We start from the raw sequence: 25,584 nt of genomic DNA on the forward strand, positions 1-25,584 counted from the left end.
TTGAAACTTGTTTAATAATCTGCTGACTTTATTTCTTTACCAGCTCCAATACCGAGACATTCTCGTAAAAATTTAATTTTTGAAGTGGAATGAACGACACGAGTAAAGAAGATATAAACACGCTTCCGGTGTTTTACAGTATTATTATTTTAATTAAATGCGGCGTTCTGGAAGATGGCCTTGCTCATGCCGGCAAAGTCCGCGATGGGCTCGGGGGTGCTGCCGCCCGGGGTGGTCGCCATGGGCGCGGAGGAGACGGTTGTGGCGCCGGGTTGCGCGGTGCTTCCGGCGACCGGGACGTTGGTGCCGGGGCACCAGGGAGCGGCGGCGCAGAAGCGGCACGAGCCGAAGCACCGGATGCCGACGTCTACAATTAATGCGGCCGTTTTTAATTTATTTATTAATACATTTTTGTGATTATTAATTATTATTATTCTGACGGTTCTTATTATTTATTACGACATTCGTTATAATTCAAATTTTTATTTCATCTGCGTAAAATATTTATTTACGAATTTTTTAGTTCATTTTTATTTATTATTACGATATTTATTATTAGTGAATTTTTTTATTTTGCTATTATCTGTTACGAATTTTATTGATTTGTTAGTTTATGATATTTATTATTATTTTTACGATATTTTTTTGTGATCATTTTTAACAGTTCTGGTTAGTTTTTTATTCTTTATTGTGATTATTTTTGATGATTTTGTTTTTAACGAGTAGCCTTTAACTGAATATTGTATATATGTATACCATTTCAGTTATAATATTTATTAAAATTTGTTTATTTATTTCGGTGTGTTAATTCTGGATTTTATGGAATTATTATTTTATAATATTTATTTTTGATCGATTTATTATAATAATTATTTCTTGTTATTGGTTGTTAATAATATTGTCATTTAAACGATGATCTTACTGGGCGTGTTGGGATCGGCCACGGCGCAGCGCACCGCGACGGGATCGTACAGCGTGGTCCCGTTGGTCAGGCAGACAGGCGGGCCCACCAGCACCGGACGGAAGCTGGAGCCCGGGCGCTCCTCCGAGCTGGAGCGGCCGCCGTGGCCCGGACGGTGGTGACCGTGGCTGCGGCCGCCGTGGCGACGGCCCGGTTTCAAGGCGCCGGCGAAGGGCTGGATGGGTCCCGGGGATTGTTGCGCGACGGTTGTGGAGGTTGAGACGGCGGTGGTGGAGGTGGTCGGGGCGGCGGTGGTGGTCGACACAACCGCCGCGGAGGTGGTCGAAGCGACGGTAGAGGCACCGGAAGTGGTAGAAGGTGCCGCCGTGGAGGTGCCGGTGATGCTGTTCCACAGTCCGAAGCGGATGCAGACTTTGCTGACGGCCGGGATGGCGGCGGGGCAGGGACATGGGCCGAGGCACTTCAGGCCCAGTGCTGCTTAAATTTAAACGTTCTCATTTAATATAATTATGAAGCAAGCAAATTAAGAAAATAATATCAATTTTTATATATAAGAAAGATTATTAAAATTAAAAATTTTATATTTTAAATTTATTTGGTTGGTATAATGTAAGTAATTTCTAAAAACAGAGAAAAGTTTTATAAAATACAAATACATTAAATTCTGGCATATGTGATATTTTAGTTTGTTTTTAAAAAAGGTTAATTTTAAAAAAAAACTTTAACAGATGTACCATTTTATTTTTTAATTAACATAATAACTTAAATAAAAAGTTGCTTAAAAAAAGAAATTAAAAACAAATTAATTAATTATATAAATAAATCGTTGACTTAGATGCCGCTGTGATTAGCATAATGGTACTCACCGCTGTTGGTGCGTTGAGCGTTGGTAAGGTCACAGGGCGTGCCGTATGTCTTCCCGTCGGTGGCGCACACTTGCAGGCCGCGCAGGATCCCGGAGGTGCATTGGCAGCTCAGCTGCGGCATCTGCGACAGCACGCCTATGCAAACAGAACGTTGACCTTTGATTTTCCCGTTTTCATTAATATAATATTTTTTATTCTTATTATAATCATTAGTTATTATTACGACCTTAATATTTCCTCCAGTGAATAATGTTTTTGGAAAATAATTCAAGTCGTTAGCCTTACCGCCCGCGCTGATCATCACCAGGAATACAGCAATGACTAGGCCGCTCATTTTTTTCTCGGGACAATTATTAAAGAAATGGGATATTTTAGTATTAATAGAACAGGTGGATGGATCGTTATGGTTATAGTGATTTTTTATTCGGTTTATATACTTAATTCTACGGGGAATTCCGTAGATTTTATTTGACGTAGGTTCAGGAGCGGATGACGGTGGTGGACCGTCACGAAGCGCGGTAGGGAGGCGATGCTAGTGTTTATCACGTGTTATTGTTGTCGTGTGGACGCGGGCGCGGCGGTTACCTTGTGGAGTGTGTTGATGCAGCGGCAGCACATTTTTTTCGAATATAGTGTACCGTTGCACGTCAATGGCCCCTCCAGAAAACACGCTGTTTCAGTTCTTCCAATCTTTCCACGAAAAATGCGTAACAAATGCACTTTTGAAAATTTTTTTCGTATTTGCCCCTCCCACTATATATCTGTATGTGTGCATATAGGACCATTCTAAAGCTGATCGAATGTGACACGGAAAGGGTCTGTACGTGTGAAATTGTTACAGCTTTTGCTTCCCCTTTTTTTCTGCGTCTGCTAACTCTTCCGTCAATAGAAACAATTTATAAGTAACAATACAAATAAAAATAATAATTAAATAAATTATATCAAATACAATACATATAAAAATAATAATTTCAATAAATTATAAATATATATAGCAATTTCAATCAGGATTTTACACGTTAATAGTACTTATTATAAATTACTTTTATTACAGTGATAAAATCAGTAAAAATTAAAATACATGCAAACGATAAACATTACTGTACAGTGCTTACTATATACAGTACTACACTGTCCTAACTGTACTTTAGTACATAAAGAATGGATACACATTAAATGTACGTAGGCATGTTTTGCCAGTAGATTAATACAATTATAAAATTTTATTACTCGCACTTGCGTGTTTATTAGCTTAGTAACGCTATACAAGTCGCAAAATACAATGCTGAACTGCATGATAAACATTATTCTTTCTATGACCTTTGTGACCTTTGCCTAAAGAAAATCAAGTTTCATGTGTGCCGCTGCGTACAGTACTGTATATGGTGCAAATATACTGTAATAAATTGCTGATTATCGTTAAAACCGTTAAAAAGCTCATGCTCTGACTCGCAGCGCGATGGCGGCGCAGCGTGCCCACTATCCCGATCCGCCGCTGAACCCGTACGAATCCCCGGGGTAGGAGCGTAAGTCCGCAGCCTGCCGTTGATAAATTAATCTGCTATATACTCACCGTGATCTCCGTGACCTTTTAGCAGCTACTACAGCTACGCGCCCTACCCCCGCGCCTACGAGCAACCCACCGCCTACGACCACGCCCCGCTCCCGGAGGCCCCCGCGCCCGTCGGTCCCTGGCGCCCGACGGAGCGCCCGGTGGGTCGGGACGGCCTCCCGATGTTCCCGGCCAGTCCCCCGCAGCCCTACGTCCCGCGCTACATGACGGAACGGGAGGCGGCCCTGCTGCAGTGCGCCCCACCGGAGACCACCGCCCACCTCCAGGGTCCGGGGCACCTGGCGCACCTGGACGTCCCGGCGTATCACCCGGAGGTTAACCAGCCTCTCCCGCGACCTCCTCCGCCCGTTACGCCACGTTCCACGTGTCCGCGGTGCGGCGCCAACTGTCTGTGCAACCAGGAGACGGTGGTGGCGCCCCGGTCGCGTCCGGCCAGCGCCATGCCCCGCGGGAACTGCGAGGAATTATGCGCGAAGTTAAATCAGGCCTCGGGAGTGTGCCGAAGGTGCGGGGCGTCGTGTGCGTGCAACTGCGCCGGGGTGGGGCAAAAGGTCATGCCTGGACAGTCACCGGCGTCGGAGCTGCCGAGCACGGCGCCCGGGCAGGTGCGGAAATGGATGAATTTGCCGCAGGGCGCCGCTAAGATCAAAGACCGACTGTACCAGTACCGGCAGGACCATAAGATCTCGGGATATGCCGGACATTTTCCCAACACGCATAATATGCTCGGTGGATCGATTTACCGGTTAACATCTAACGAGCAATGAATTTAAAACAAATTTTTTTTGTACCTAATGTAGAATTATGGCGACCGCCCACAGATGTCGGCAGTTATTTTTTTTACTGCATTAAAATATTCTATTACGACGGCCGCCCGCGGATGCCGATACTTGCAGTCACAGTTTTGCAGCATTAAAATCGGTGCATTATGACGGCCGCCCGCAGCTGCCGATTAAAAATTATTTGCGCCAGAGTAATTATACCGCAACCGGCATTAAACAGCGTACATGTATAATTATTGTTGAGTTTGTTTTCGTGATGGAATTAAATGAGATCTGCGATAAAATGAGACATTGGTCCGCTGATAAACATCTTTAACCGACACCGTAGTTATGAGTAAGGGTCGCTGATTAACCGAAGGACAGCCCGCACTCACAGTAATCTAGTGCGATTTCACGTCAACCGGGCGCCCAGTCACTCGACCGCACACTTCACCTACCCCGAAGCGCCGCACTCCTGACTGCTAATTCCTCGATTAGCCATACATTTCGCTATTCGAGATTTGCGTCAAAGTGCGGTCGGCTTGAATCAGCTGCTCGCCGGCGGCCGCGTATATAAGCCTTCGACCAGACTGGATTTAATCCGTTGCGAACTTCGCATTTTGCTTCCGGCAGTCGAATTCTACTGTACGTTGCATATTACTAAAGAAATCCTATAAAAGATAACCATGTTTTCCGTTCGCGCCGCTTCGGCGCATCATCGGCCTCACGTTAATCTGTGCCTCGGTAAGTTTACTACATAAACGCATTAAAATTAATAATAACTAAAATGTACCTAACTTGCTTTACTTAAGTATATTTATTACTTTAATTTCTAACTATGTATTTGTTCTTTACTAATTTAACATCTATTCATTTTAAATATTTATTAAATTTTTAATAATACAGAACTAATTCTATAGAAGTATATTTAATATTATTTTTAATAATGCAAAATAATTTTTTAGTTAGGTTACTTAATCTTTTAAAAAGCGTTTAATTAAATTCATTTACTTTAAATTAATTCAAGTGCGTAAGTGTGTAATTAATTTTTTCAGTACTTCTGCTATGCATTTTGTCGCTCTACCTCTCGACGCAGCCGGTGACCGGCCGCCGGGCGGGCGGCGGCGGCCGTAGCAGCAGTAGCGGCCGCAGCAGCAGCAGTCGCAGCGGCGGCTCCTGGGGCCGCTCTTCATCCTCTTCCCGTTCCTCCTGGGGCAGCTCCAGCCGCTCCGGCTCCAGCTGGAGTTGGGGCGGTTCCCGCAGCTCCTCTTCCGGCTCCTCCCGATGGGGCTCCTCCAGCCCGTCGGGCTCCAGCTCCTGGTCGTGGGGCAGCCGCAGTTCCTCCCCATCACCGTCCCCCTCCCCTTCCGGTGGGTCCAGCTGGTTCCGGTGGGGCAGCAGCCGCACCTCCTCGAGCCCCTCCAGCTCCAGCCGGTGGGGCAGCCCCGCCCGCCGCCATCGCCGCCACCCCCTCGAAATGGGGAAGCTGGGCGCCCAGCGGCAAGCCCCGCGTCATCCAGCCGGCGATGCACTACGCGCCCGCCGGGACGTCGGCCATTCGGTCGGCTGTCAACCGCCCGGTCGTCCACGTCCCGATCGCCACCGGAAGTCTGCGCCCGGTCGTCCCGGTGTACTCGCCGCACCGCACCTACATCCACACGTATCACTACTACCCAGGGGGATACTCCAACACCTACCTGTTATCCCACCACAACGGGTACGTCAACGGCTACCTCCTGGGGCGGATGGTGGCCGGAAGCCATTACCGGGACGCGTACGGGTGTTGTTATGACTGCGGATGCGGGTATTATGGACCGACACCGGCGTGGTATTATGACAGCTACGTTCCGTATCGCTACAGCTACTATGCTGAGAGCAGCGCCCCCTCCGTGTATACTACGCCGTCGCCGGCGAATACCGCCGAGAAAGTGGACGTGTGCACGCTGGCGCGATGGAATCTGGAGCTGCCGTTCAGTGAACTGCCGAATATGATTCTTAGATTCATCGCCAGTGAAAATATTTCCGGCAGCTCGGATGCCGGAAAAGCACGGTAAGCTATTATATATAACATGTACATAATTAAAACATGATAATATAAATAATATGTGGACATATATAAAATTAGTACACGAATACACAATTACAGTATACATACTTTTACATTCATTTATTATAAAAATTTAATAAATATTCGCAATTACATACATAGAAAATATGCATTTACGTAAATTAGCGATTAGTCTAACATGTGCACTTATATCTACGTACATATCAGGTATGTATCTGTACATATACGATACGTAATTTTGTATGAAAACACCACATTAGTTTTAAAAGATCCATTCAATGTATTTATGCAGAGACAATATACATGTATTGTATGTACATGTTTATATATAAAATGTCCATGTGTGCCCTTTTTCCTATATACATGTATATAAGTTATTTCCGGTTGGCGTCTGGCTATATTTTGCGGCTGTACTGTATTTGCAGCTTTATGTTGGAAGTGTTGAACACAAGCGCTGAGACCTACGGCAACCTCCCGGAAAAAGCCAACATCTTCCAGATTGACAAATCCTACGATCTGAAGCAGTGCAACATCCAGATTAAACGCCGCAACGCCACACAGCTGGAAAATCCAACGCCGACGATGAACGTGACTGCCGGCAACAACACCACGGCGCATAAACATTTGGCTAAAATCCAGAAATGGCGCAGCAAGAACCTGCACAAAGGTAGTCTCATCTGCCGCAGTCCCGAAGTAGCGCAGTTCATCGAAGAGTGCCATTTTCCGCCGCCGGAAGAGCCCATTTTTGCCGGTAAGCGTGTGGTCGCTAGTGCTGCCTCCCGCGTAGACCGTCAGTAAATTCAATCTAATAAATTAATCAGAAATTAAAACAATGAAATGAAAAATAATTAAAAGTAAAATTAACGCAAAATAATTTATTTAATGCTAATTTAGTTTATAAATAATTTCACAATTGTTTAGGTAATTTCTATATATTTTTATTTAGCAAATTTATTTATTGGCTAGCTAATTAAAATAAATTAATTTTTAATTAGGTATCGCGCAGCTGAAATCGGTGTATCTGAACACTTCCGGCGCCGACGGCAACGCCACGACCGCGAAGGACGTATTAAGCAATCTAATTACGGCCGCTAAAAACTGCTATCCGGCCGACGTGAAACCCGATGTGCACCTGGCGCCCTGTCTGGACTTTTCGCTGGATGCGGCGCAACTACGCAGCCTTTCCACAGCCGGCTCCGTTTTCGGCAATGAAGATTTATGCCGGTAGGCGTAAAAATAATTTATTTTATTTGTCTGATACGGCGCATGCTGATCGATGCTTTACTTAATAGTAAATTCTTGACACCGGATGTGAAGAAATGCACAACACCGCCGCCCAGTGCCGTGTCGCGCTGCAGCAGTGCCGATCTCCTGACGCTCAACGTGTTCGCCCGCAATTTCTACCTGTGTGAAGAACCGGTAGACAGCAGCCTGGTCAGTATAATCCAATATTTTATTTAAAATTTGATTAAATTTTCATTAAGTTGACTAATTGACTAATTTGATAAAAACTTCAAAAAAAATTTCAGACGCTGATTCTAACCAGGCATTTTTTATAGATAACCAAGAGCTAATAGTACCGGATGCAAACTTATTACGAAACGGACATTTCGATGGAAGCCGCGCGATGCATAAACCAAAGATATATCTTCTCTGTACAGGCATATATTACGGCGTTTAAAGTTGGTGTACAGCGATCCAGCACCGTGATACGGAAAATCAACGCCTCGTTATCTGACTTATCTCATGCACAGAATCTGTTTGACACGTATATTCTTTTACTCCAAAACAATGTACTGGCTTTTCGTACTATATCGTTATATATCTTCGATACCATACTTCTATACAATATGATATATATTCTTTACTGGCAATTTCTAATTGGAAAATAAAAAATTTTTCTTTGATGAGATTTAGTGTACTAGAAATCAATAAATTTATTGACGTTGATTTGAGTGCCGGTAAAAGCCGCAACAGCTAGGCCAACGCGCGTTAAAGCGGACGGAAGACTAATGAGTAATTAGCCGATAACAGGTTCACTAAGTACCGCAAGTACAAGCGCGCTCTATGGACCAGCCATCCCTCTGCAAAAATAAAAATCTCTACCATAAGGTCATGCAATTAACGTCCTTTTATCCCAGCCAGAAAGCACAGTGCGTACGCCGAAATACCGGCTAACAGCGCTGGTCAAGAGAACTGTTGTCGCGTTGCGGTGAATGCGGCCGTCACGTCCCGGTGGCGGACGCGTTGGTATTGACGCGGACGTTGACGTTAGTGACTATTAATTACCAGAGCATGTCAAGAGCACCTTACCTACTGTACAATTCTACCACCGCTCGCAATCACACGGCCGTGTTTCTTCCTTATTTAAATCGCAGCAGTATCCGTCATAGCGGCACAGTATACGATTTACTTGCCAAATACCGGGCAATATTCTGGAAGGTTGTTTAGCCGGGACCGGCGTGTTACACGTTGCGTGGACGAAGGCCGCTGTGGATGACCGCATGTGCGGATATGAGCTCAATCTGTGGGCATCGCCAGCTGGCCTTGGTCCATGCCGTGTCAGCGCTTACGCTCCACCGCCGTATAGATTGATGTTTAAGTCGATATTTATTTATTATTTGCCGCTACCAGGTGATTAATCGGACGCGACATTTTTGGTTCAGGCCAGACTGCAGATAATAATTCCGTCTCCACTGTACTGCGGCGCAATCTGCTGGATGACCTTTCGCAGCCATTCAGCCGCTTCCGCTGTAATACGGTCAGTGAAGAAAGTACCGCCAATTTCTTATCAGTCAAGCACAATGATTCTCTCGTAATGGGTGCTATTACGCGCGCCTCCGCATTCTTATCAAATGCACTACTTGTGTTTACACTATATAACCAACTACACTGTACTTTGTATATGTACACCTCGCACAAATACATGTTTAATGTGCACTGCATTTTATGACTACGTATATGTCGCACAATAGAGTGACTTTTAGATTTTGCATATTAACCATTAAATGATTCCGGCAGTTTATTCTGTGTTATTCGCTGTTCAGTTATTCCCCGAAGCTGTTCAGAAAAAGCCAATTTTTTGGACGGTCATCGAAATAAAAAAAAGGGTGTTTGGTACTTGTACTGAATGAACACGGTATGATATAAAGATAACGTTATGTAACATTTTTCATTGGTTCGACGTCGCGGTGCAAGTATTAAAATTTTACATCGTTTTCCTTTGGCCCTCCTACAACTGCACACAACTAGCACGGTTGTATGAGTATCTTTACTTGCAATGTACGAGGTACTTTGGAGTGCATTATACGCGTGTTACAAGATTATTATCGAAATGCTGCAGCCTGTACATCGCGATCATTAGGAAATACAGTACAAAATACGCTTATGTTAACTGTTGGTGTTAACATTTTGATTTCCTACAACAACTAACGCCGGTATAATCTGATGGAGCGAGTTCGCCGCACGTGTTGTAGCCGATTAATCGGAAGGAAAGGACAGGTTGCACGTTTAATTGCAGGGTAGAAACTGCAGCGGAACAAACACTGCGCCGAAAGCAGCCGACAATTACTCACACCGCACTGACGCGCTTGGCTCGGCCAGCCTCATTTCCCATGAAATTTTGTTGTTCATGTACACGTCAGGCTGTTCTGCATGGTACCCCCAACAAAACTAGCGTCAGACGGCGTTGTTTCCGGTTACTCGCGTTATGACCACATCCAACTACGCCGTACATTCATCAACTTGAGTAATCTCATGCATGCTGCATATATATGTACGCGTACTTGAAGTATATATAACCACAACTTACAGCTTCATCGGCCGTTAGAATTTTCCTCAAACAATTGTCTGGCGATATTGATTACTCTTCCCGGAGCAATTATGGGTCGACTGACCTTAATAATTTTCTGGACGTCGATCTTCCTGGTCTTCCTGTACCCGGAAGTAGTCCACACCCGCGGCGGTCGCGGTGGCGGCGGCCGCGGCAGCTCCCGGTCGTCCTCCTCGCGCTCCAGCTGGGGCAGCAGCAGCCCCTCGGGATCCTCGCGCTCCTCCTGGTCATCCAGCCCGAGCTCTTCCTCTTCCCGATACAGCAGTTCCCGGACCTCCGGCTCAAGCTGGAGCCCTTCTCCGTCACCATCCAGATCATCGTCGGACTTGGATTTCAGCTGGATGCCGTCCCGTTCCACCTACCAGCGTCCGGTGCTATCCCGGGAGACCCTCGGGGTCTTTGGGCGACAGTCCTCCAAATGGGGGAGCAGCGCGTCGACCGGCAGTCGCCCGGTGGCTGATTACGCTGCAGCCGGTGCGGCGGCGGTGCGGAGCGCGGCAAACCGTCCGGTGATTCATCTCGCGCGCCCCGCTTACACCCGGGTCGTTCCCGTTCGGACCTGCGACGTCTCCAACGGGTTTATCCTAGGCCGGGTGATGTCCGCCTCCAACCACCGGCATTACTACGTCCCGTACCGCCATAGCTCCGCCTACACGACCGCGAGCCCCCCGTCGGCCACTTCCGGGACGCCGGGGACCCTCCCGACCCGAAGCTACTGTTCCCTGGCGCGCTGGAACATGGAGCTGCCTTTCAGCGAACTACCGAACATGGCGCTGCACTTCCTGGCTAATGACTCCGCGTCCGGCGCGACGTTCACGGAGAAAGCCGGGTTCCTGGCGGAGATGCTGAACAGCACCTTGGCGGTGTACGGGGACCTGCCGGCGGCCGCCGACGCCTTCCAGCTGGATTCGGGGCTCAATATCAGCAAGTGCAACTTCCGGTTGCCCAATCCTAATGCGCGGTACGCGCAATGGCGCCCGCCCGCGGGTGCCGGGGCCGCGGAGGAGCAGGTCGACGGGTATGATCATGCGGAGACGCTGGAGCGGATGCGGCAGGTGGAGGAGGATTTTTTCCGGCCGGACAGCTGGATGTGCGATCTCTACAGGAACCATGTAAGTTAAATTAATTATCAACGTAGATTTATCAAATTATTTACATGATTTATTAAAAACCTATACTGAATGGCTGGTGTATGTATGTTATAGTACGTGTTTTTTTAATTGTTATTATAATTTTATTAGTATTAATTTGTGGGATATATATGCGCTAACGTGGAGGACCTTGCTTTATGCTGCAGTCTTCTATCTTCCCCGACATGCCGGACTGTGATAAGCCACTTCCGCCTCCACCGGAAGAGCCTTTTGTAACCAGTACGTATGCATGTATATCTGTATTATTCTGTACATGCATAGAAGTACGCATTATTACTGATGAGTTGCTCGCAACGTAATTCGTATACAGGCATCCACAATCTCCTTGCCAAGTACACCAACACCAGCGAAAACCTCGACCTGCTGTCAGGTACAGTCAGTTGCTCATAAGATTACGTTAATTTTAAACCATGTATGCGTTCTTACTTCTTACCCATTTTATTGGTATCAATCTAGAACTGCTAATATCTGTACGTACAGAACGATACTGTACTGTTAATTAATACGAGTATTTGTAGTCAGCGAGTACTTCGTTGCAGACCTACAGAATGCGGCCAAAGCGTGTTTAGTCGATGGAAAACCGGGATCCTCGGCGCCGGCCTTTTGTCTGGACTTCTCCCTCGATGCCGGACAGATAACGGCCGTCGGCAACGACGACTCCATCTTCGGCAACGAAGACGTATGCCGGTAAGGCCGGTGACGTTTCCGCTGCGCTACTGTACAAATAATGCGAAATTAATTTTGCAGTGTGTATTTGAATCCCAACGTCTCGTGTTTAAACATTAATGCCGCTAACCGCACCGCCAGCCCGTGTGGTCTCAAACAGTTGACCACGCTGCTGGTTTTTGCCAGGAATTTCTATCTGTGCGCCGAACCCGTCGGCAACAATCTGGTACGGCAGATTAATTTTGAAAAATGAAAAATTAAAATACCAATCAGTTAGTAATATTGTTGATTTCATTGAATACATCTAATTCAGTCAGTTTAATTTAATAATTTTATTAGGATTATTGGTTATCCAAAAATTCCACATAAAAGTAACAATATCACTTTAAAAATTACAAATATTATTTTTGTGAAATTATTTTTGAAATTGTGAATATTATTTTTGAAATTATAAATATTATTTTTAAAATTATAATTATTATTTTAAAAATTATAAATATTTTTTAATATGTTATTTTTTATTATATTATTTTTTATAAGTTATTATTAATATTAATTCATATATGCACCGTTAATTAGCTGGAGTACGCCATCAGCCTGCAGCCAACGACCACAACAACCACGACCACGACGACCACGCCCACCACAACCACGCCGCCGCCGGAAACTGTCGACACTTCCGGTCCGCGCGGAGACCCCGCCCACCGACCTGGTAAGAGGCTACACCATAATCTGGTGGTCTGTTTGTGATTAAACTTGCTAGGAAAGCGCTTGATTGCGTTGTTGACCTTTGCGCTGGCTGGTTGCAGGCCCGCCCAGTTTGGGCAGCGGGTTGACCTTTGTGGCGCGGATGCCCCAGTGGACGCCCACCGGCGGTCTGCTGCAGCTGGCGTCCTGGCTCTTCCGGCCTTAGCGGAATAACGCCGCATCAGGCGTTGGCGTTGCTCCCGAAATGCTTCCGCTGATTTCCTCCATATTGCAGTATTCAATTGCACCAAAATGACGTCCTTGACAAGACTCGACAGATTGCTATACCAACGTCTTTCTGCGTCGATTTTACGTATAATTTGTTAACCAACGCGCGGTCGGCATTTTAACCTCGCCGAGCGGGAAAATCGCAGTATCAATACAACGTACGAACTCGTACAGTAAATTCGGCATTTCTTTATCACTGCATAAGCATTATGAATGCGAGCACACAGACTGTATAATATTAATTTTATTTTATATGATATGCTTATTATTCAGAAAAGCAGCAGCAGATGTCGGCTGGTATTAGTTGCTGCCGGTCATTTATTTTTCATCGTCCCAATATAAATTATTGTTTGATAATTCATTAAATTGGTTATACACTTAATAGTCATGTTAAGAATCATGTTACTCTGTACAAGAATAAATCAAACAAACATAGGGAAAATATATGTACCAAGTATGTATGAAAAGGTATTTATTAAAAATTTAAAATATAAAAAATATATATAAAAATGAATGTAAAAAAAATCAATTAAAAAATAAAAATAATAAAACAAATGAAAGTAAACATAAATAAATACAAAATAAATATAAAATAAATATAAAAAATATAAAACCTAATACGTATGAAAAGGTATGTAGTTATTTGCAGTGTATGAATATATCCACATTACTGTAAGCCATTGTCGTGCGCTGGTAAGTAGCAGATCGTAGAGTATCGGCTCGTTGTCGCGAATAGTAAGGCATTTCCTATAAAGCCGTAGAATTTTAATTAAGCTGCGGGGGTCACAGTACATCTGCTTTTTGTTAAATTTTTCTTTTTCCGTACATCGGATTTTCCACGGGTCTGCAGTACATTATAGCACGCATCGATATTTCGCATTTATTATACAAATAAAGTTGTCAGGTCAGGAGACGGTAGAAAAGACATAAGAACTAGGCTAATTCGACGACATTGGAAAGTGGTTCCATAATTCTTAGCAGCAGAACTGTATAAATTTTACAGTTGCATTATTTTGTTTCCGATTGGACGATTCGAACCTCCAAAAAACGTCGATACATCCATTGTACATTAAGGTATTCTGGGAGAAAATAAATTCACTGGAAACACGAAATGCATGCGCCGGTTCGTCCTATTAAAATTCCCCCCAAGTCAAACATCGAGAAAAAGTGAAGAAAAAGATCGTGCAACCTTTTTATTTTTATTTTCTTTATTTTGGGTGTAATAACTGTTCTGTTGTGCGTTTGTGTTTTGCTGCTTATTCATAGCGTAACCAATCATAAATCGAAGGTCATGAGTGTTTTTTTTGCAAATGTACTGAATGACGAGCAGCATAGAGACATTCATTTTGCATTACTGCCTCAAAACAGTTTTCAAAACGATATTTTAAACGGGACGAACGCAATCGAGGTTAATGGGTCCAGACGCTTTTTTTAGGCGGGCTTGCACAAGCTTTAACGGGAAACGGGATTTATTGCGGAAGCTGCATATATGCTTATACGGCGATCAAATGCTAACAAATAACAGTAAACATAACCGAGCGGTAGAACAGTTACAATATTACCCAATCGAACAGTGGAATGCGTTCGATTCATGGGCTCCGTCACGGTTGACTAGCAACCAATGTCAGTACTCCTCAGATTGCCACCATTAGCACGCTGCTACTCCCGTCAATTCATATGACCCACGTTGTTGATCAATATGACAGCGTATACACAAGCATCGCAGAATTTAGTTCGCGATCGTTTTTGTGGGAGACCATACCTATTAACAGAAAAGTATAGAGTTGTGACTGTGCACATACCGTAATTATCGAATTTGTGGCCCTGGGGTGCAAATAGTTCGAATGCCATGGCGGAGGGGGGCTTATTTCGGGGAGGGGGCGCAATTTCGGGGGGTGGCATTATTTTTCGAACGGTATATTCTGGGAGGGGGCATTATATTTTAAACAACTGCGTACCCTGTTCTAGTGTTCTAGTAAAACTGACCGCAGTAGTTACCGGTAAACGCAACACCGCAACCTTCCCAGCAACATTTCCGAGCATAAACTTATGTCCTTTTTGCCAACGAATACCGTATTATGTTGAAGACCGTTTAAAATTTGCTAACAATCACAACAACTTTTATAAAGCATTTGCGGTACACCTATCATTTTGCAGCGCTTGACATTTATTAACGGCCCCCTGGGGCGTAATTTCGGGGGGTGGCCTTATTTTTCAAACAGGGTCGGGGAGGGGGGCTTATTACAGGGGGGGCTTTTATTGCGGGGGGAGCCACAAATTCGATAATTACGGTACATTTGTTCGACATGTGGACAGTACATCTCGTTAACGTGCCGACGCAACGACAGCAGCAGTCTCGCGTTGTTGTAATCCCGGACGGATGTCTCTGATTGGTCCTTATTTGGAACTTGAGTATTCAGACATTGTGGACTATGATGGACCCCACATGGAACAGGTGAGTCTGATCGTTTTGACCTTTAGCTGGGCGGTGTTTGCAACTTGTCGGTAAAGGTCACTATCTTATTATTCGGCGTATTTCCGACTAGCTGGGAGACAGAATATGGCATAAAACTTAAAGGTGAGCCGGAATAAGGAATTTGTCCAAGTGCCTCTCTTGAGATTCAGCTAGGTGTTTATCAGAAGCGTTAAATTGTTTTCCAGTCTTCACTGCAGCCATTACCAATGCCAATCGGTATTGGCTACCGGTTTGTATATCATTCTCCAGATGATGCCTTATCGAAATATTAATTTTTATTTACGAAAATCAAACTATGGATGATATTTAATTTAAAGTTATAATTAAAGCGCCATGCGTCTATGACCTTTATTACTTCTCTCTATACATGTACAATCGGATTTGTGTCTAATTCTGTATTCTGTACACGCGTACTAAGTACTGTCCAGTCCATGTGTGGTTGAATAAAATTGTGTAATTTTTCTGGTAGACGAAATCAGCAATCCGACCTAGAGTCCTTCCAAAAAAAATTTTATAATAACTGCTAAGGTTATTAATACAGCCCTTTGCAGCCAAGTGGGGGGATTTTAGTAATATAATTATTAACTATTCCTAAACGTTATTTTGTATTCTTTTTCTTACGTTTCTAGTGTAGCTTTTTATTGCAAATCTAGAAATGCTAAAACTGGTATCGTTTGGTGTGCCAATAGGGAGCCGAGTAGCGTTTAGGAGAAAGGGGTAGGGGTTGTTTTTAAGCTGCTTAAAAAGGGAAGAAAAACCGAATATCCGGTAACCAGAAGAAGCCATGGGTTTTGCTTAAATCTTTTGATACAGCATGCGTTGCGCTTATTTTCGGGTTAAGAAAGCTAAAGGTCAATGCTGAGTGCCTCCCCAAACGAGATATTACCAAAATTGGTTGCCTATGATATCCGGCAGCTGCACGCCTGGCGACCAAAGAAGTTCACCGTGTATATCTACAATGCTTGTAGAAAAACTGCAAAGGTCACGTCGGCTTAACGGAAATCAAAGGAGGCCAAATAGATTCGAGGAGCACTGAAGGATAAACAGCATACACTTACCTTTTCTGGGCGAAGTCCTTTAAGAGCATTTTTAAGCAAACTAAATGCGGAAAAAACGCAATCTTACTGCCACAAGATCGGAGCCGCATTTCGTAGCTGGCTGTCTCGACTTTCGATCTCTGTCTACTCCAAAACATATCCCCTTCGTAAAAACTCTAAGCGAGAAGATGTTGGATTGTGCTTGATTCTGTGGTACTTGAACGCCTTGAACTGCGCTAGAACTGCTATTGCGCTTGTATTACTTTTGTCCCAGCTCACGCATTCTCTCGAGAGGCTTACAACTCGATGTTTAATAAGGACTCATTTTTTCGGGAAAACTTTACTAGTCCGAATGTTACGCTGTACAAGCGGCGTGATTGTGATGGTCAGATTGACTGAAACAGACTTTGCGCGAGTTTTCTCATGCAGGACGCTTTGACAAGTCTGAAGTTATGCAAAATGGTTCTTGGTCAAGGATAGACGAATTCCCGGGAAGCATTTCCTGGCTTAACATTTGGAAGGCTTCGCTGTAGATTCGCGCTATTAGTTATCGCAGATATTGTATAAAAAATTTCCCTGTCGTGTACGATTGCGGCCATATTAAGATAGTTAGATTCGCCGTCCGTTGTTGGTATATCAGCTACGGCACTCCATATTAGCGTGCACTGTGCCTTCGGAGTCCATTTATTTTCCGTTTGCACTGAACGCCACTTCGTAACATTGAATCCGTCCGGAATGTACGGCATTTCAGCATTTCCCAGTAGCCGCGTTAAACAGTTCCGGCATCTGTCTTCATACTTCGACAAAAGTTCTTGTTCCTTGCCCTCCTACGACTCCTTGTTCCTTCTTCCACGTTCCTTGTTCATACATCAACAAAAATTCCCGAAAGGTTGCGCACGATTTAAAAATTAATTTCATACACCGTTCCACGGCTTCCGCCTGTATCCTTCACGCTGATAATGACATTGTGATCTTCGTCGAACATGATGCAGCGGCCGATCACATTCGCGTACATTTTGCACTGATGGCGAGGAAAGGTAGAAAATGAGGGCAGACTGTTGTTCGATGAGTGCGTTCCGGAAGCGCAATTCGTCCGGCTCTGTTAGAAGCCGTTGATGGTATGCTGGGGACCGTTTGCTTTAGTTGCACCTTGATAGTCTGTTAATGTAGCGAGGAACAACGCCTCGGGGATTTTTCGACTCCTCCTCGTGCACCGCATTGCCAAAATCAATTATACGAATATCAGTGTTGGTGCGCTGAGTGTTGGTTGCTCAGCCGGAACCACTGCGTGTCACACCGTTCGTTATAGGATGTTGTGTGATCCGCGTGCACTCAGAGGATGCTCTCTGGTTTTAAATCTGTATGGGTGTAAGTTAGTTCGTAGATATAGTGGACGACTTTGATATGTTGCGCATCCGTGTGACGGATTTCGTCCACTGGGAAAGGCAAATGGCCATTATGCTTAAGAATATCGTACAGTCTGCGGCCTAATTCAGGGAAGACGAGACAGTAGTAGCCATTTCACTGGAAGCGAGCTACTAAGCTAGCAGTTGCACACAACTGCATTGCCTACGAATGTCATGTTTCCGGATTAGGATATTGCGCTATTGCATAAAGTACATTTAAATGGGGTACCATAGGTAGTGCTGTACGTGGCCATAAGTAAAAACCGACAGGCCGTTCGATCGGTATGATGTGGCTGACCACAGGTACAAGATGTAGCAAATATCGAACAGTGTGGATGGCCATCCATATTACTGCGAATGACCATAGGTACAACATGACTTTCAGTCCATAGATTCTTTTGGTTAATAAACAATCTTTTGGTGGATCCACTGGTCGATGACGTCGTTAGGAATACTTGGTCAGCCGACGCTTCATTAACGAGGGTAGCAACTGTCCCAGTTGCCATGCTCCTTTCTAAAATTAAATTGATTTCGTTCAAAATTAACAAAGAACAACAAATTAAAAGATTTTTTAAGGGAATGAGGTTGACAGTTATTATAACGTACCCGTTGCAACTATGCGTCATTCACATCCACACCGAAATTTCCCTGTTCCGCGATGTACCTGCGGATATTTCTAGCTCAACAGCGATTTCGGCCGCGGGGTCACAATGTCAGTTATGGGTTTCTTGGTTTCACAACTCGTTAAATAATGCTTGACTGTAATCATACATTACACAGACTGTTTGAACCATCGACTGATTTCCTACTGTTATAAGTCTTGACATCTCCGCAATTTTTCTCAAACCGGAACCGAGGTGGCTTAAATCGTGTCTTAACAAAAATTGACGATACGCTAGTTACGGCTAACGGTGTTTCTTCAAAAGCGAAGTACATAAGTAGTACGTTAGTATAAGTACCTGTGAGTGTTTGAACCAGGATTTATATTTTCTCGTACTATGTTCCAGAAATATTATTACTGCGCTTAATTATCACTGTTATGAGTAGTTCATAATAATTATGTACTGTAATATCAGAAATGAAATAACGGATCTGGCATATAAGACGCAGGTGCCCAGCACTCAATTATTTTGCTCATTGCCAAAATTCTCTAGTTTGAAGAAACATTCCCTTTCAAATTCCACAAAGTCCATAATTCCCAACGGGTGTTCGGCTGGATAGACCAGCACGTTACCCACTCTAAAAAAATAAAAAGTTTGAAATTATTTATGTTTTAGAAATTATTTTTATAAATTATTTTACCCTTTTATTTTTTATAAATTATTACCTTTTTTTCTGATACTCTGAGAATGTTATTCGAACTAGCTTTATAGTGAGAAAAGTTTAACCTACCCGCATAAGGAGCGGTGGTCCATTTGCTGCGGAACACGCCAAAACCAGCAGCCGCTTGAAAACGCTGATGGTGATCGATCTTTTGGCGTCTGAATTGCATGACTCTGTTCTGCTTTGCGCATGGCTTCCACACCTTTTCGGGGTCTATTTTGGCAGCCGTAACTCATACCGTACCGCCTTTCCGAATGCTGACGTATAGTCATTCTGTCTAAAAACTGTGTTCCGGAGGTTGTGTAGTTTCTTTTTTAATACCAGATTCTGGGTTCAATGTCAAGCCTCGATCGCTGTTGCTGGTAAAAACCACTGACGTGTCGTGCACGTTAAAGGAAAAGACCTACACTAAATATGGAGCGAACTTTGACAATATCAGAATAATTATGGCTTGTTAGCTGCAAAATGAAGAATTAGCTTTGCACGCTTCCGCAGGGACGCGTCGTGGACCGTCGGCAGTGTGGAGGTTGAGAAACGACTGTCCGGCCAAGATGTACTAATTGAATTCACGATATTCTGCACTGCAATATTCAAGAAACTGAGGTTGTCAAAATAGTCTCTTTTATTTCCTGTTGAGGAGCTTTTAGTGGTAAGTTGTGAGCACTGAGCAGTGAACACATGCTAAAGGCAGCTTACTTGGCGTCAGTAACTCTTAAAGACACACCGGCACTTCCTAGAGTGTTCACAGCGCGACATGTACAGATATGGATACGTACTGCAGTGATGCTTAAACGATAAATACGGAACTTCTGTTTTGCCATTTGTGTTGAAGGCAAGTATTTATTTGGCCATTATTACGCTAAATAAAATCGCATAATTGTAGTGCACGTCTTCAGTTAATCTTCAAGCAGATTACACTCTGTATGTCCTAAAACCTGTCGGATCTTTTCCACTACAGCCTCTTTCAGCGTTCCAACATTGTACGTGAAATTTGCTATCATACGACAAAGAAGAATGTACAGTAGCTTAACTGTACCATAGCCGTATTTCATGCGCTACTTTAACGTCTTACTGTGACCTTTTTGTACCATGCACTTGCACTAGAGGTACGGTTTCCCAGCTATTCCGTATTTGGCAGCGTTTCGTTCAGCGGTTTTGCTGAGCGCTCGCATGCCGGGTACGGAGTGGTTCCGCTACAATGCGACAGTGTCGTTTGCAATACATACTTGTCATTTGCGATTGAAAACCAGTCTACGGAAACGCGAAAAGACAGCATGTTCAGTTTCATAACAGGACCAACTGCTGTAATAAAACCGAGCAATGTTGCTAACATGCGCATAACTTCACAACGCCAAGTTTGCTGCATGAACCCCCGTTGTTGATTGCTTACTATTTAGTGAACACGGATATTATTTTCTCCCGGTAGTGAAGTGGTTCGTCAGGCCAAAAGTTAAGTATGTCAGCCTACTATGAATATTATCGCTATAATCTGATTATAAAATGAGCAAAAAAAGATTTTTATTATGCTGTAAAAACCCGGAATCTGTGAGTGTATCACATTATTTATCAAAAAAACACACGCCTGCATTTCTTCTGCATACGTACGAGCCGTGCCAATAGCCGTGAACCTACGATCTGGCCAACCAAACGAAGGCGGGTTTTTTTTAAATTGTAATCTGTTATGAAAACATTGGCCCTTCAGAGAAACTCTAAGGCATTTGAATATTGTAACAAGTGGTTACATTATTTATTCAGCACCTATTTTACCTGCATCCTTGATACGATTCTGTACTTGCGACTTGCGTCAATTGCCTGCGTTATACATTTCAAAATAGCTAAATCGCATTGACTTGATGAAATACTCGTATCGTTTTGCCTAGTCTTTATACTCGTATGCAAACTGAAGTTCATTTATGCAGGAAAATGAAACTAATATTATTATTTCTGTTACAAGTACAAAATGTGCGTACTCAGTTGGGTTGTACGGGAAAACCAGTTCGATTTCAGTCATCTTCGCCTCGATTTTATTGACTAGCAACAGAAGAGTATTTAGTAGAGTACATCCGTACATTGAAAAAAGGGGCTGAGAGTTGCGCAGGCAAGGAATCCCAGCACTTGCTGTCGTTGCGGCAGTACACATGCTCAAATCAGGCGCGCTACGTAAGCGCCATGTTTAGCCACCACGTAAAACACCGGCCAGTTGACGGCAGCAAGTACAAGGGGTACTTGCCCTGTTGCCCATAAAACCGGCTTTTTTTATATACGCAGTAGCCCAAACTCGACACCGTTAATGTTTCCGTTTACCCATCACCGCATCATATTCGCAAGCTTTCTGCCCGACAGCTTTTTCAGTAGTGTTATCCCGATTCGCAGCAGTGTCGACTAGCGGGAAGGGTATGCACTTCTCCAGATACAAGCTCTGTTGGTGCTTTTAATTAATTACCATTACAATATGTCAATTTGGACTCTATCGCCAGTTCGACAGACCCCTAGAAACCTAGAAAGCTTTTCGCCCGATATTAACCAGCGTTTTTTGCACGCGCTATTCTCTGTGCTTTGTAGGTTCTGACTTCTGAATGCCGGTGCAGCCTTGCTAGAATATCATCACCAAATGATCGGTACTTCCTCATGGACGTTGCTGACGAGGACGGTGGCCTGATGGAGCAAGCACAGGGTGTGGGGCAGTTGTGTTGTACGGGTTCGATGCAGCAAGCTGATTTTACTAACTCCATATAAATCCTCCGGAACACAGATTTATTTGCAGTTAAAGCATGGTTAGAGTACTCCGCACATTCGCTTCATTACCCGGCAAATAGCAAACTTTCCTGAGCAAAGCATTATCAGTTACTCTTCTTCTAACAGGGCTGCTGTTGAAGGTCCCGCTCTAGATGGATCACCGTTTGCTGTGCTTCACTGTAAACTTTTTGCGGAATTAGCAGTGTGTACTTGCATCCCAGTGTCTCTGAAAGCAAAAACATTAACGCCGACAGCCCGTGCGGTCTGCGCCAGTTGACCACGCTGCCGTTATCTGCTTGTTCAACATTTTTGCCGCTGTTATTGCTTTTTCGACATTTTCTTGGCAAAACTATAGCCAGGTACATTTCACCAGCATATACATGCGTATTGCATACATAAACATTTCGGCATCAGGTGTCGCCACGTTCGACTGCACCTGCAAATTTTCCAAGGGGAATATGTATTTCACAGTATTAAGACTCCGTTTTTAGGCTTTACTGAAAAAAAACAGTGTTTATTTGACAGGAAAAGCGTGCAGGTAGAAATGTGCACCCAATCCAAAAACTGCGCCGCAAGATATTTTACTAGCTGCATGTGTCAGTTTTCCTGAATAAGCCAGCGTCCATCATCGCCTGGAACGGCCTGATTTTCCTGCTTAGAACTCGTAAAATTCGGGCAGACATACCGGTTGGTACACTTATCCAAAATTATTGTGTAACCGTCGATTAGCTGGATGAAGATAAACGGTCCGTAACACGTCTCCGGTATAACGACGTAGCGGCCATCAGCTGCGACCCACGCACTATTGGAACAGGAAGGAAATAATTTGTAACTCCCGTCTTCAGCAAGTTCTGTCCGCCAACGCGCCGGCACAGGCGCCGAAGCAGCTGCAGCTCGGGCATTTTGAGCCAGGATCTCCGCAGCAAGGACACCGGTACCACTCCCAGCAAAGACGGATGCGGCGACCATTGCAGCTACCTTCAGCGGGAATGGTAGCGCCAAAGGCGCACTGGCCGCGCGGATGCCATCATCCTACAAAATGCAGTGTCAGATTCTCGTAGCCTATGCGTATTATTTGGTATTTAGTTATACACCTTGAGATTATCAGCTCATACTCGGTCGTTGAGTAAGGTCGGTAAGATAGATTATTTACGGTAATTATTTCTATCGTCCTGGTCTCTCCGTTGGTAGAAACGAAATAGGATAAATAACCTTTTCAGACCCTTTGATATATTCGTACCTCTATTTTGCAACGAATTTAATGTTTACCAGATCGTTTGATGATTGTCCCTCAAATATACGAGGATAAGGATGCAAAAGGATATCTCCAAAATCCACGCCCGTCTTGGATACAATATTATAAACTGCCTTTTGTGGTAACAGTTGGGCGCTGCTCTGAAGAAAATTAGTGCAGCCAATCTGCTGCCGAAATCCTTCCAGTATTGCGTTTGACGCTGATGATAAGTAACAGGCGGCAAAGTGCACTTTGCCGCCGTCAACCAGGGCCATGCCGTTAAGTGCCTCCGCTAAATGACCCTTCCAAACTGCTGTCTGCTCGCGGACACCGGGCGAACCGTGTACGGCGGCAATCAGACCAGCACGCAGGCTTTCGAAGAGCAGATAGTGAGTTGCTACCAGAGCAATCGTTTTTAGTAGGGACAGATACATGGGTGCTTCACCTTGTGCGCAGGTTGTGCCGGTTCGATCTGCAATGATCACGTTCAGCCCGGATACCGGATTGCGCTGCAATCAATAATCTGACTGCTTTACCAAAATAAGAAGCGCTGGTCATCAAGTGGCCGAGCGTTTGAATGTTGTAACTGGTGGCTATGTGCTGCGCTGAAGGAGGATCTCCATTATCATCGTTTGTATCAATCCGTAATCTGGTCATCACTGAATCCACTTCGGCCATTATTGCTGGAAAAGACGAGGAAAGATACAGCTACCCCGCAGTTAGGTATATCGGTATACCGCTGGCTATTTCACCATGGCATGCAGCACTCCGCTATTTGCTGTAGAAGTAGTTTTTTCCAAAGAACGAAATCAAGTTAGTAAGGTACAAAGAGCAGTACTGCGACGGGTTACTGGGGGTGCTTGCCAAACATACTGTACATCGAACAGTCGAACTCATTTACACTTTACAGCCGTTTCTCGTAAGGTAATTTCCTTGGGTTGCGCTTAAAATACACCGCCACGATATGTACGTATGCCGATTCGCAAGTCAACGGGGTTATAAATAATTAATGCATAGTAGTGTTCCGGCACCTTGGTGCACTGTACGTAGTACGTACCATACGTCGGCCATAACTCGGCATACGCCTGTAGACTTACGGCGGTTTACGATAAAAATGTACCGTGCGTTACCTTTCAGACGATCGACATGGTTGCCACATTCATGGCGGCGGAGGGCGCTTTCAATGGAATCGTCTGCCTCAATCTTCGGTGCCTTGGCGTTGGGGCTAAGAAGAGCAGCAGCAATGGCTCTCAGGGCAGTGACAATAAAGGCTGCAATGGGGAGAAACAGGATTTAATCTACATTAAAAAACAGAGTGGCACATTATGGCATATTACAAATTAGAAACAGACAGGCCGATCTTTAGAAATTTTTGTGGGGAAAAGCGTTTGCGACAGTTAGCAAGGAACAGCTGATGCACTAAACTAAATACAAACCGTATTCTGGCGCTGTGACGGACGTCAGAATTGCAGTTATATCCAGACATATAACGATTCTCTCTTCAGTGCAGCAGTCCAACAGACGCGAAAGAAGTCGAGAAACGTTGATAGCCGCTTCTACATTTTCCGCATTAAGATGTCGGAGGATATTGTGCAGCTGTTGTTGAATACCTTCCATCTTTCTCTACATGGAGCTTGTCAATGCTTACGGTTAAGCTTTGTTTAAGAAAATTGTAGTCAATTACGGTTTAGCTTTCCCAAACCGCGTTGGTAGCGCATTTTGGCGAGCTTAACGTGAGCTTCGTGAATAGCTGCTTGTTTATCGGTTTCTATCGTCCGATTAGAAGCAAATAGAATGAACAAATACACCACTGCAACAGCAAGCTACTAAACGTACCTGTACGAAGCTCAAGCGAACATGATCGCATATTCCGCAGTACCGAAATAAAGAGTAATAAAAGCGTTTAAATGTACCTTCTAACCTGCCCTATTTCGCTGTGTCCCATCACAGCTCACAATAAGCCATTATCGAGTTCAAAGTCCCAGCAATAGTCTTTGTAATCGCGACATGTCTTTTAAACTGTTTACTCTGTATTCTGTTTATAATTCACAACAAGTCTACGCAAATTTAAAATTAAAGTTATGAGTCATATGAAGTAGTGAGATCATGGCTTTGTGACTTGCAGCAGTCACATGTACATGTACTATGTTCAGCAGAGTCGGACATACAGCGTGTATTTAGAAAACGCCCCATATAATATGATAATATTATATAGTCAGTCATTTAGTGGCGATGAACGCTAACTATTCTTTACTGCTTTCAAATAATACGGAATTATCATTGCAGTGTTCTCTTGAATCCCAACGTCTCCCAGTGTCTGACCAGGGCACATAGGAGTCCTCCACGTTCAAAAAATTTTCATTTTTTGTAAAACGGTAGTATACTGTCGTGTACGCTTAAAAAATATTATCATCTGCCATGGTCAAGGGGGCGTGGCCAGACAACAATTTAAAGTTTGCATATTATCACATACTATCTGTATACGATGCAGTGAGTACACGTTATTAGTAATTATTTTTGCTTATATTTTTACTATAGCATCGTGGACTTCTGCAGCT

General features: G+C 44.1%; 5 protein-coding genes across 9 annotated transcripts; 3 read left to right on the top strand and 2 right to left on the bottom strand.

Annotated features, from left to right (window-relative positions):
- Positions 1 to 7: 7 nt before the first annotated feature.
- LOC129599551 (mucin-5AC-like) lies at positions 8 to 2,200 on the bottom strand. Of its 2 annotated transcripts, none has more exons than XM_055497835.1 (4): positions 2,074 to 2,200; positions 1,789 to 1,923; positions 923 to 1,396; positions 8 to 282 (listed from the first exon to the last, which is right to left on the bottom strand). In XM_055497835.1, exons 1-4 carry the CDS (start codon positions 2,120 to 2,122, stop codon positions 185 to 187), a joined length of 756 nt encoding a protein of 251 aa, XP_055353810.1. In that variant the 5' UTR covers positions 2,123 to 2,200; the 3' UTR covers positions 8 to 184. The 2 variants fall into 2 exon arrangements, with proteins under 2 accessions (XP_055353810.1, XP_055353808.1); XM_055497833.1 differs by having other exon boundaries at positions 8 to 367.
- Positions 1,733 to 5,318, top strand: LOC129599552 (uncharacterized). 2 transcript variants are annotated; one of them, XM_055497837.1, is made up of 3 exons: positions 1,733 to 3,306; positions 3,387 to 4,866; positions 5,178 to 5,318. In XM_055497837.1, exons 1-2 carry the CDS (start codon positions 3,248 to 3,250, stop codon positions 4,126 to 4,128), a joined length of 801 nt encoding a protein of 266 aa, XP_055353812.1. In that variant the 5' UTR covers positions 1,733 to 3,247; the 3' UTR covers positions 4,129 to 4,866; positions 5,178 to 5,318. The 2 variants fall into 2 exon arrangements, with proteins under 2 accessions (XP_055353812.1, XP_055353811.1); XM_055497836.1 differs by having other exon boundaries at positions 1,737 to 3,306; positions 3,384 to 4,866.
- Positions 5,232 to 8,123, top strand: LOC129599550 (uncharacterized). Its single transcript, XM_055497832.1, has 5 exons — positions 5,232 to 6,172; positions 6,616 to 6,941; positions 7,186 to 7,414; positions 7,483 to 7,624; positions 7,750 to 8,123. The coding sequence occupies exons 1-5, from the start codon at positions 5,649 to 5,651 to the stop codon at positions 7,762 to 7,764; spliced, it is 1,236 nt and encodes a 411-aa protein (XP_055353807.1). The 5' UTR covers positions 5,232 to 5,648; the 3' UTR covers positions 7,765 to 8,123.
- Positions 8,124 to 9,628: 1,505 nt separating this feature from the next.
- On the top strand, positions 9,629 to 13,211 carry LOC129599555 (uncharacterized). Its single transcript, XM_055497842.1, has 7 exons — positions 9,629 to 11,134; positions 11,320 to 11,392; positions 11,484 to 11,543; positions 11,713 to 11,860; positions 11,921 to 12,065; positions 12,419 to 12,551; positions 12,649 to 13,211. The coding sequence occupies exons 1-7, from the start codon at positions 10,073 to 10,075 to the stop codon at positions 12,750 to 12,752; spliced, it is 1,725 nt and encodes a 574-aa protein (XP_055353817.1). The 5' UTR covers positions 9,629 to 10,072; the 3' UTR covers positions 12,753 to 13,211.
- A 5,580-nt stretch (positions 13,212 to 18,791) lies between these two features.
- LOC129599548 (uncharacterized) lies at positions 18,792 to 24,971 on the bottom strand. 3 transcript variants are annotated; one of them, XM_055497829.1, is made up of 7 exons: positions 24,463 to 24,856; positions 24,157 to 24,297; positions 23,563 to 23,709; positions 23,062 to 23,498; positions 22,478 to 22,824; positions 19,126 to 19,637; positions 18,792 to 18,972 (listed from the first exon to the last, which is right to left on the bottom strand). In XM_055497829.1, exons 1-6 carry the CDS (start codon positions 24,641 to 24,643, stop codon positions 19,613 to 19,615), a joined length of 1,278 nt encoding a protein of 425 aa, XP_055353804.1. In that variant the 5' UTR covers positions 24,644 to 24,856; the 3' UTR covers positions 18,792 to 18,972; positions 19,126 to 19,612. The 3 variants fall into 3 exon arrangements, with proteins under 3 accessions (XP_055353804.1, XP_055353803.1, XP_055353802.1); XM_055497828.1 differs by lacking the exons at positions 18,792 to 18,972; positions 19,126 to 19,637 and adding an exon at positions 21,029 to 22,018; XM_055497827.1 differs by lacking the exons at positions 18,792 to 18,972; positions 19,126 to 19,637 and adding an exon at positions 24,863 to 24,971 and having other exon boundaries at positions 22,050 to 22,824; positions 24,463 to 24,649.
- Positions 24,972 to 25,584: the final 613 nt, after the last annotated feature.

The sequence above is a fragment of the Paramacrobiotus metropolitanus genome, unplaced genomic scaffold (genome assembly GCF_019649055.1).
Source record: "Paramacrobiotus metropolitanus isolate TYO unplaced genomic scaffold, Prichtersi_v1.0 Parri_scaffold0000148, whole genome shotgun sequence".
Classification (NCBI taxonomy): Eukaryota; Metazoa; Tardigrada; class Eutardigrada; order Parachela; family Macrobiotidae; genus Paramacrobiotus; species Paramacrobiotus metropolitanus.

Coding starts and splice junctions, on each gene's coding strand:
- LOC129599551 (XM_055497833.1), bottom strand. CDS start 2,122: ATGAGCGGCCTAGTCATTGCTGTATTCCTGGTGATGATCAGCGCGGGC. Junction 1,924..2,073: donor GGTGATGATCAGCGCGGGCG/GTAAGGCTAACG, acceptor CTGTTTGCATAG/GCGTGCTGTCGCAGATGCCG. Junction 368..922: donor GGCCGATCCCAACACGCCCA/GTAAGATCATCG, acceptor CATTAATTGTAG/ACGTCGGCATCCGGTGCTTC.
- LOC129599552 (XM_055497836.1), top strand. CDS start 3,248: ATGGCGGCGCAGCGTGCCCACTATCCCGATCCGCCGCTGAACCCGTAC. Junction 3,307..3,383: donor AACCCGTACGAATCCCCGGG/GTAGGAGCGTAA, acceptor GTGACCTTTTAG/CAGCTACTACAGCTACGCGC.
- LOC129599550 (XM_055497832.1), top strand. CDS start 5,649: ATGCACTACGCGCCCGCCGGGACGTCGGCCATTCGGTCGGCTGTCAAC. Junction 6,942..7,185: donor GGAAGAGCCCATTTTTGCCG/GTAAGCGTGTGG, acceptor ATTTTTAATTAG/GTATCGCGCAGCTGAAATCG. Junction 7,415..7,482: donor GGCAATGAAGATTTATGCCG/GTAGGCGTAAAA, acceptor TTTACTTAATAG/TAAATTCTTGACACCGGATG.
- LOC129599555 (XM_055497842.1), top strand. CDS start 10,073: ATGGGTCGACTGACCTTAATAATTTTCTGGACGTCGATCTTCCTGGTC. Junction 11,135..11,319: donor GCGATCTCTACAGGAACCAT/GTAAGTTAAATT, acceptor TTTATGCTGCAG/TCTTCTATCTTCCCCGACAT. Junction 12,552..12,648: donor AGACCCCGCCCACCGACCTG/GTAAGAGGCTAC, acceptor GGCTGGTTGCAG/GCCCGCCCAGTTTGGGCAGC.
- LOC129599548 (XM_055497827.1), bottom strand. CDS start 24,643: ATGGAAGGTATTCAACAACAGCTGCACAATATCCTCCGACATCTTAAT. Junction 23,499..23,562: donor GACCAGCGCTTCTTATTTTG/GTAAAGCAGTCA, acceptor TGATCATTGCAG/ATCGAACCGGCACAACCTGC. Junction 22,825..23,061: donor GACAATCATCAAACGATCTG/GTAAACATTAAA, acceptor TGCATTTTGTAG/GATGATGGCATCCGCGCGGC.